Below are 10,417 nucleotides of genomic sequence, written 5' to 3' on the forward strand. Positions count from 1 at the left end.
AAAACGAATAATAAAAATAAATAAATAAAAGCACCTAATAATTCAAGTTATCAATGCAGAATCACACCTGTCTGGTAAGCTTGTACACTCCTGTAGGAAGGAAGCAATAGCTAGGGACCTGGAAACCTTTTTTAGATAATGAATAGTTGAAGTGAACCATGTGTAAAAACACAGAGGAAAAGATTAAAGGATGGAAGATGGGAAAATTCAGGTATTTTGATGGAACAAACATAAAAAAGCAAAAGCTATCTATGTTTTATGAGAAGAAAAACTAACACAAATGAATTAAAATTATAGTACAGGTTTGTTTGCCTAAGATAGAAGTCAAATAAGAAATCTTCATTTCAAACTTAAATCACAGCTAAGGCAAAGAAAAAGGTTAAATTGTTAAATACAGTTCTAGGGTGCCTAGCTGGCTCAGTAGGTAGAGCATGTAACTCTTATCTCAGGGTCATAAGATCACGTCATAAGATCAGGCCCCACGTTCGGCATGGAACTTACTTAAAAAATAAAAAAAAGGAAAAGGCAATAAATGGAGTTCTTGTATTTCTTTATTGCAATATAGAAAATAATTTTCTTCTCTAGGAAATAGTATCCATCATCACCAATCAGGCTCCACATTTACTTAGACAGCCTGCCCTCTTGTGGAATTCTGGAGTATTTCTATAGATAGCCGTTCACAGAAGACCATAGTTATAAAAATTTTTTTAAAAGATTTTATTTATTTATTTGACAGAGAGGGAGCAAGAGCACAAGCAGGGGGAGCAGCAGAGGGAGAAGCAGACTCCCTGCTGAGCAGGGAGCCCAATGCTGGACTCGATCCCGGGACCCTGAGATCATGACCTGAGCCAAAGGCAGATGCTTAACTGACTGAGCCACCCAGGTGCCCCTGGTTATAAATTTTTTAACTGGAGTATCATTTAGGTCAATTCTGTCATTTTACAGATAAATAAAAGCAGAGGAAAAGTTTTATTTTTTTAGTGAGAAATATTTAAATGAAATTGCTATAAGCAAATGATCAATAAGCTTTCTTTGAAAAAGGCTCCCAAATTCACATCATTGATGTAATTAAGGGTGACCAGAATCCAAAATGAGGAGAAAATGAGAGGGAATTAAAAAGTAGGAAACATGTTTGGTTAACTGCTCCTATTCCAGACTTTTTTTTTTTTAAGATTTTTTTATTTATTTGACAGAGTGTGCACAAGTAGGCAGAGGGAGAGAGAGAAGCAGACTCCCTACTGAACAGGGAGTCCGATGTGGGACTAGATCCCAAGACCCTTGGACCATGACCTGAGCCGAAGGCAGACGCTTAACTGACTGAGCCACCCAGGCGCCCACAGACTCTTTTTCAGTTGAAATACTTGAGGCCACTAAGCTTTCAGAAAAACTTATTTTAGAAGGTAGGGGATAATTTGGGAAAGCCTTGAGATTTGTGTGTGTGTGTGTGTGTGTGTGTGTGTGTGTCTGTGTGTGTGTGAGAGAGAGAGATTCACAGCTAAAATCTGGTCTTTAGTCTCTCACTTCTTTTGAGAGAATTTAAAAGCAGGGTAATTTGGAATCCAGACTGAAATTCAGATTCATTGTGACAAGCACTTCATAGGTCATTAGAGCTGGCAGAGGTGGTTACATAATTATCATAAAAGTTCTAACCCTGGGCCTCCTGGGTGGCTCAGTCAGTTAAGCGTCTGCCTTCAGCTCAGGTCATGATCCCAGGGTCCTGGGACTGAGTCCCGCGTCGGGCTCCTTGCTCATTGGGGAGCCTGCTTTTTTCTCCCTCTGCCTGCCGCTCCCCCTGCTTGTGTGTGCTTGCTCTCTCTCTCTCTGACAAATAAATAAATAAATAAAATCTTAAAAAAAAAAGTTCTAACCCCAAATCCAACTGTGTTTTAAAATGCACAGGGAATTGTTTTTATTCAGATGCTGAGGCCAATAGATAGGGAAGATAGCCATTGAAAAGAGAGTTTGTTACTCACAGTTCCCAAGGGAAGTGCATCATACAGGGCCACACGGAGAAGGACCAAGTAGGTCAGGAGGCAGGAGGAACCAGGGGGAAAGCATGTGCCAGAGCCTTTACCGGGGCTTTCATGGGAAGGAGTGAGCAAGGCAGAGTAGGTATGCTGAGTAAATTTAGGACTGGATAGCTTGAATAGTTGCAGAGAGCTATGGGCTACAGCAGTGTTGACTGCTGTCCAGTAACTGCCCTGGGTTCATTTACAGCAGGGAGAGTATTGGCTTGGTGTGTGAGAATTTGGTGAAGGAGGCAACTTGGTGGTATGTATGGGCCTTGGATAGGTTGATTTACAAATCAAAGACAAGCTCAAAGACACGATGTTTGCTATATCTAGTAATTAGCTACCCCTAGGAGGGGAGGTTGTTCCCTGGTTCTGCAAGGCCCCTAAGATGTGAAAACATCACAAAATAGAGAAAATTTAAAACATGATTAATAGACCAAGAAAGGAGAGTAAAATAAGGAAAGCTGAAAGCAGAGCCAAATAATAAGGAAGGCAGGGTAAAGAGTTCTTAATGATAGCTGAAATCTAGTTAAATAAATCATTTTATAACCTGGTATTTGTGTAAGTCTCAGGATTATGCTATAGCATATATTTCTTAACATATATTGAACAGTATTAGAGTAAATAGGGAGCAACATCAAATAACTCAAACTGATCATTTTAAAATAGTTGTTTACACTGGTGCAGCCACTCTGGAAAATAGTATGGAGGTTCCTAAATAAACAGAACTACCCTACGATTCAGCAATTACACTACTAGGTATTGACCCAAAGAATACAAAAACACTAATTCAAAGGGGTACATGCACTCTGATGTTTACAGCAGCATTATTTACAATAGCCAAATTATGGAAGCAGCCCAAGTATTCATCAACATGATGAATAGAGAAGATGTGGTGTGTATGTGTGTGTATGTATATATATATAACACAAAATGAAATATCAGTCATAAAAAGAATGAAATCTTGCCATTTGCAATGACAATGGATAGAGCTAGAGTATCGCTAAGCAAAGTAAGTCAGAGAAAGACAAATATCATATGATTTCACTCATATGTGGAATTTAAGAAACAAAACAAACGAGCAAAGGGAAAAAACGAGAGAGAGACAGAGAGAGAGATACAAGCCAAGAAACAGACTTTTTTTTTAAAGATTTTTATTTATTTATTTGAGAGAGAGAGAGAGCGCACACTCGAGTAGGGAAAGGTCAGAGGGAGAAGGAGCAGCAGAGAATCTTAAGCAGACTCTGAGCTGAATGCAGAGCCTGATGCGGGGCTCGATCTCATAACCCTGAGGTCATGATTTGAGCTGAAACCAAGAGTTGTATGGCTTAACCCACTGAGCCACCCAGGCACCCAAGAAACAGACTCTTTACAGAGCAAACTGATGGTTGCCAGAGGTGAGGTGGGTGAGGAGATGGGTGAAGTAGGTGATGGGGATTAAGGAGTGCACTTGTGGGGCGCCTGGGTGGCTCAGTTGGTTAAGCGACTGACTTCGGCTCAGGTCATGATCCTGGAGTCCCGGGATTGAGTCCTGCATCAGGCTCCCTGCTCAGCGGGGAGTCTGCTTCTCTCTCTGACCCTCTTCCCTCTCGTGCTCTCTCTCTCTCTCAAATAAATAAATAAAATCTTTTTTAAAAAAAGGAGTGCACTTGTGATGAGCACGGAGTGATGTATCATTATATTATACACTTGAAACTAATAAAAAAAACTGTATGTTAACTAACTGGAATTTAAATAAAAACTCTAAAAAAGATAGTTGTTGAAAGGGAAATCACAATTGATGAGTGCAGCACTAAAGATGCCTAAGCAATTATAACCGTAAAAAAGTATCATTACTGGCCAGAAATGTAGACATGGGCCTTGGAAGAAACCCTCCAAAGATCAATAAAGTTGACCAAACACATACAGACCAACTAAGTAAAAGCACATGTCACTGGTTATAGGTGCACCATAAGGGTGTGATGAAGTCATTTCCACTGTGTCCACTTGAGAAGTATTCCCTGGTGATAAGTTCTGAAATAGGTAACCCACAGTTACACTATGGGAAAAATACCATTCTCTAACTCTGAAAAAAATGAGTCCCCAAATGTACCTTCATGACATAATGATGTGGAAATAAACAAATTTGGGACAGAAAAGGATTAAATGACCTTTTATACCCACACTGTAGGCACAGTCATGAAAGGACACATAACGAGCATAGACACACAAAAGCTCCCTTGGCTCTCTCTTGCTGCACACCCTCTGTCCACATGAGGGCCGAAATATTTCCAAGGACATCAGTAGACAAGAGAATAGCCTGCCAAGGTCAGAGCTATAGAATAACCCACCATTGGTTTTTCTCAATTCTTCTACAAGGTGGCAGGCTTCCTCTTGAACTCGGCTCTCAAGGTCACTCTTCCCCATCCCCAAATTCCGCAGGGTCATGAGGGAGAAGCGCCGTATCTCTTTCCATCTGTTTCCATTGGTGAAAAGGAGTCCTACCAGAGAGGAAACAGAAATTGGGAGGAAGGTCCTAGGCAAGGAAGAGGAAGCTCATACTTGGTACCCTCGCAAATGGGCCGAGTTCTGCTGAGTTGCTCTTCAAATTCCAGTTCTCCATCCTTCCCAACTTCATAACCAGTGTTGAACGTGTGTACATGCACACCTACCATGTCCTTTATTAAGTTTTTCAGCTATTGGGAAATTTCCTCTTGCAGAAAACTCTTCTCCCATATCAATCAGGGCTTCCTTCACCACTTCATACCCATGCAGCACAACAGTGGGCTTCGTGCCAAAATACAGAGTGAATACAGGGCCATAGGCTTTTGAGAGCTGAGAAGTTCAGAGAAAATGTATATATTAGCAATTTAGTCTATATCTTGTGCATGATTTTTTGTGTGTGTGCATGATTAAGCCTGATAACATCATCATACTGTCGATGTTTTTATTCTGCCAAACATGGCTTCAAATATTTTCTCGATCTTATATATAAATAAGATTGTTACAGCTGACACATATAGAGGGCCTCTGTTGTGACAGGCAATGGCCTGGGGAATTGGTACTCAGATTATTACAACTGATTATCACATCAACACCTTGAGCTAGGTTTATTTACCCTGTTGTACAGATAAAGAGACTGAAGTTCAAAGAATTTCCTGTATATTTCCAGTGTCTAATAACAGAACATCCAAATTTCAACCCCTCGTAGCCAACCTATTTTCTCTGAGTCTCCAGTGCCTACCTTGGGACCAGTACCCAGCTGTTTCAGGATCACCTGTAAAGCTCATCCCCTGGAGATTTTTTTTTTAAAGGATTTTATTTTTAAGTAATCTCTACACCCAGTGTGGGGTTTGAACTCACAACCCCAAGATCAAGAGTTGCAAGCTCTACTGACTGAGCCAGCCAGGTGTTCCCATCCCCTGGAGATTCTGACTCAGTAGCCTTATGATAGATACTAGAAATCTATATTTAAAAAAAACCTACCCCAGATGGTGCTAATGCCCTCTCCATTTGAGATCTAGTTCTGAACCCAGTTATTTCTTTAACATCAGGCACAATTTGCTTCTTCAGAGTTCAATTTTCATGGCTATTCTGAACAACACACAGAGACTACATAGTAGATGACTCCTCGAATGAAATCTCTAATCACAAAACACCTCCCTTACCATTTACCTTCAGCCAGAAATCATAGCAAATGGCTGTTAAACAAAGAAAGGCAGCAGAATTCCTGGCTTCTGCCACTTCATTATTATTTGTTTTAAGATTTAAAGATTTTATTTGAGAGAGAGCGAGCGCATGAATGGGGAGTGGAGGGGGTGGGGGAGGGGGACGGAGAGATTCTCAAGCCGACTCCATGCTGAGCATGGAGCCCAGTGAGTGGCTCGATCCCATGACCCCGAAATCATGACCTGAGCCAAAACCAAGAATCAGACACTCAACCAACTGAGCCACCCAGGCACCCTGGACTTTATTATTTTAATGCTACCACAGAACAGCCTGTTTCTTTATTCATAGAAAACATTATTTTATTCCACTATTCTTTTTTTTTTTAAGTCATCTCTATGCCCAATGTGCAGCTCAAACTCATGACCCTGAGATCAAGAGTCGCATGCTCTATTGGCTGAGCCAGGTGCCTCTTGTTCTAGTATTGACAATACTTCACAAGGAGTATTTGCTTTCCAGACATATCTTGATGTTTTTAATAGATTATAATTAATTTTGATAAATATATTTTATTTAAAAGTAGAGGCTAACCTACATACCCTCTGCAAACTGCTAGAGAATCATAAAGCATACTTACATTGCTTAAGGATTTGCTGATGTCCTTCACATCTACCTGGAGGATATTTCCAATGAAAGGGAGAGGAGTGGGGCCAGGTGGGAGCTTCCCCTTTCCAGAGCTCTGTTTCCAGAGTGAAAAGAGAAGCCAACAGGAGAGACAGAGCACTAGAACCACAACTGGATCCATGGAGGAATTCTCTTCTTGGACAACGGTGAGCTTGAAATCTAAAGTTTTACAACACTCCCTGTTAATTCAACATGTCCCTCTGACTCATAAAGTAATCAATCGGCTGGATTTACTTTAATCTCTCTTTCGAAAGGACTTTGGCGCACTGATAAAGATAAAAATATGGTGTTCTTTACTCTTCTTTTGCCTCTAACACTATGCCCTGAGATTCTGGTCTAACGGGTCTGGGGTGGAGCCCAGGCACTGGTAATGTTTTTGGTTTTTGTTTTTTTAAACACTCTAGGTGGTACCAATTGAGAGCCAGTGAAGTAAATTACTTAATCACAAAAACTGCAAAACTTTCTGGATTCTCAGAGTAATGACCAGTTGAGAATTTATGATTTGGGAGGAAATCCTTGTACACAAAAACGTTTATCCTTTTTTTTTTAATTTTTTTATTGTTATGTTAATCACCATATATTACATCATTAGTTTTTGGTGCAGTGTTCCATGATTCATTGTTTGTTCATAACACCCAGTGCTCCATGCAGAACGTGCCCTCCTCAATACCCATCACCAGGATAACCCATCCCCCTCCCCGCCTCCCCTCCAGAACCCTCAGTTTGTTTTTCAGAGTCCATCATCTCTCATGGTTCGTCTCCCCCTCTGACATACTCCCCTTTTCTTCCTCTCCTGTTATCTACTTCTTTTTCTTTTTTCTTAAAATATGTTGCGTTATTTGTTTCAGAAGTACAGATCTGTGATTCAACAGTCTTGCACAATTCACAGCGCTCACCATAGCACATACCCTCCCCAATGTCTATCACCCAGCCATCCCATCCCTCCCACCCCCAACCACTCCAGTAACACTCAGTTTGTTTCCTGAGATTAAGAGTTCCTCATATCAGTGAGGTCATGTGATACATGTCTTTCTCTGATTGACTTATTTCACTCAGCATAACACCCTCCAGTTCCATCCACGTCGTTGCAAATGGCAAGATCTCATTCCTTTTGATGGCTGCATAATATTCCATTGTGTATATATACCACCTCTTCTTTATCCATTCATCTGTCGATGGGCATCTTGGCTCTTTCCACAGTTTGGCTATTGTGGACATTGCTGCTATAAACATTGGGGTACATGTACCCCTTCGGGTCCCTACATTTGTATCTTTGTGGTAAATACCCAGTAGTGCAATTGCTGGATCGAACGGTAGCTCTAATTTCAACTGTTTGAGGAACCTCCATACTGTTTTCCAGAGGGGTTGCACCAGCTTGCATTCCCACCAACAGTGTAGAAGGGTTCCCCTTTCTCCACATCCCCGCCAACATCTGTCGTTCCCTGACTTGTTAATTTTAGCCATTCTGACTGGTGTGAGGTGGTATCTCATTGAGGTTTTGATTTGGATTTCCCTGATGCCGAGCGATGTTGAGCACTTTTTCATGTGCCTATTGGCCATTTGGATGTCTTCTTTGGAGAAATGTCTGTTCATGTCTTCTGCCCATTTCTTGATTGGATTATTTGTTCTTTGGGTGTTGAGTTTCATAAGTTCTTTATAGATTTTGGATACTAGCCCTTTATCTGATATGTCATTTGCAAATATTTTCTCCCATTCTGTCGGTTGTCTTTTGGTTTTGTGGACTGTTTCTTTTGCTGTGCAAAAGCTTTTTATCTTGATGAAATCCCAATAGTTCATTTTTGCCCTTGCTTCCCTTGCCTTTGGCGATGTTTCTAGGAAGAAGTTGCTGCGGCTAAGGTCGAAAAGGTTGCTACCTGTGTTCTCCTTTAGGATTTTGATGGACTCCTGTCTCACGTTTAGGTCTTTCAACCATTTGGAGTCTATTTTTGTGTGTGGTGTAAGGAAATGGTCCAGTTTCATTCTTCTGCATGTGGCTGTCCAATTTTCCCAACACCATTTGTTGAAGAGACTGTCTTTTTGCCATTGGACATTCTTTCCTGCTTTGTCAAAGATAAGTTGACCATAGAGTTGAGGGTCCATTTCTGGGCTCTCGATTCTGTTCCATTGATCTATGCGTCTGTTTTTGTGCCAGTACCATACTGTCTTGATGATGACAGCTTTGTAATAGAGCTGGAAGTCCGGAATTGTGATGCCGCCAGCTTTGCTTTTCTTTTTCAGTATTCCTCTGGCTATTCGGGGTCTCTTCTGGTTCCATACAAATTTTAGGATTATTTGTTCCATTTCTTTGAAAAAAGTGGATGGTATTTTGATGGGGATTGCATTGAATGTGTAGATTGCTCTAGGTAGCATTGACATCTTCACAATGTTTGTTCTTCCAATCCATGAGCATGGAACGTTTTTCCATTTCTTTGTGTCTTCCTCAATTTCTTTCATGAGTATTTTATAGTTTTCTGAGTACAGATCCTTTGCCTCTTTGGTTAGATTTATTCCTAGGTATCTAATGGTTTTGGGTGCAATTGTAAATGGGATCGACTCCTTGATTTGTCTCTCTTCTGTCTTGTTGTTGGTGTATAGGAATGCCACTGATTTCTGTGCATTGATTTTATATCCTGCCACTTTACTGAATTCCTGTATGAGTTCTAGCAGTTTTGGGGTGGAGTCTTTTGGGATTTCCACATAAAGTATCATATCATCTGCAAAGAGTGAGAGTTTGACTTCCTCCTTGCCGATTTGGATGCCTTTGATTTCTTTTTGTTGTCTGATTGCTGTGGCTAGGACTTCTAATACTATGTTGAATAGCAGTGGTGAGAGTGGACATCCCTGCCGCGTTCCTGACCTTAGGGGAAAAGCTCTCAGTCTTTCCCCATTGAGAATGATATTCGCTGTAGGTTTTTCATAGATGGCTTTTATGATATTGAGGTATGTACCCTCTATCCCTATACTCTGAAGAGTTTTGATCAAGAAAGGATGTTGTACTTTGTCAAATGCTTTTTCTGCATCTATTGAGAGGATATATGATTCTTGCTCTTTCTTTTGTTAATGTATTGTATCACGTTGATTGATTTGCGGATGTTGAACCAGCCTTGCAGCCCACGAATAAATCCCACTTGGTCATGGTGAATAATTCTTTTAATGTACTGTTGGATCCTATTGGCTAGTATTTTGGTGAGAATTTTTGCATCCATGTTCATCAAGGATATTGGTCTGTAATTCTCTTTTTTGATGGGGTCTTTGTCTGGTTTTGGGATCAAGGTAATGCTGGCCTCATAAAATGAGTTTGGAAGTTTCCCTTCCATTTCTATTTTTTGGAACAGTTTCAGGAGAATAGGTGTTAATTCTTCTTGAAATGTCTGATAGAATTCCCCTGGGAAGCCGTCTGGCCCTGGGCTTTTGTTTCTTGGGAGATTTTTGATGACTGTTTCAATTTCCTTAGTGGTTATAGGTCTGTTCAGGTTTTCTATTTCTTCCTGGTTCAATTTTGGTAGTTGATACATCTCTAGGAATGCACCCATTTCTTCCAGGTTCTCTAATTTGCTGGCATAGAGTTGCTCATAATATGTTCTTATAATTGTTTGTATTTCTTTGGTGTTGGTTGTGATCTCTCCTCTTTCATTCATGATTTTGTTGATTTGGGTCATTTCTCTTTTCTTTTTGATCAGTCTGGCCAGGGGTTTATCAATCTTGTTAATTCTTTCAAAGAACCAGCTCCTCGTTTCGTTGATCTGTTCTACTGTTCTTTTGGTTTCTAGTTCATTGATTTCTGCTCTGTTCTTTATGATTTCTCTTCTCCTGCTGGGTTTAGGCTTTATTTGCTGTTCTTTCTCCAGCTCCTTTAGGTGTAGGGTTAGGTTGTGTATTTGAGACCTTTCTTGTTTCTTGAGAAAGGCTTGTATTGCTATATACTTTCCTCTCAGGACTGCCTTTGCTGTATCCCAAAGATTTTGAACAGTTGTGTTTTCATTTTCATTGGTTTCCATGAATTTTTTTAATTCTTCTTTAATTTCTTGGTTGACCCATTCATTCTTTAGTAGGATGCTCTTTAGCCTCCATGTATT

At 40.4% G+C, this 10,417-nt stretch overlaps 1 protein-coding gene across 2 annotated transcripts in view; it reads right to left on the minus strand.

The window, feature by feature from the left end:
- The window catches only part of LOC112830695 (cytochrome P450 2C41), a 28,012-nt gene extending 21,463 nt beyond the window's left edge, over positions 1–6,549 (minus strand). Inside the window, exons 1-3 of one of the 2 annotated variants that reach the window (XM_025880701.2) lie at positions 6,295–6,549; positions 4,664–4,826; positions 4,343–4,492 (exon numbers count right to left, since the gene is read on the minus strand). In XM_025880701.2, coding sequence (XP_025736486.1) covers positions 4,343–4,492; positions 4,664–4,826; positions 6,295–6,462 — 481 coding nt within the window. In that variant the 5' untranslated portion in view covers positions 6,463–6,549. The remainder of the gene's footprint in view (positions 1–4,342; positions 4,493–4,663; positions 4,827–6,294) is intronic. The other variant, XM_025880702.2, reaches the window with a different exon arrangement.
- Between the last annotated feature and the right edge of the window lie 3,868 nt (positions 6,550–10,417).

This window comes from Callorhinus ursinus, unplaced genomic scaffold (genome assembly GCF_003265705.2).
Source record: "Callorhinus ursinus isolate GAN/ISIS: 27379988/994484 unplaced genomic scaffold, GSC_fseal_2.0 scaffold20, whole genome shotgun sequence".
Taxonomy (NCBI): Eukaryota; Metazoa; Chordata; class Mammalia; order Carnivora; family Otariidae; genus Callorhinus; species Callorhinus ursinus.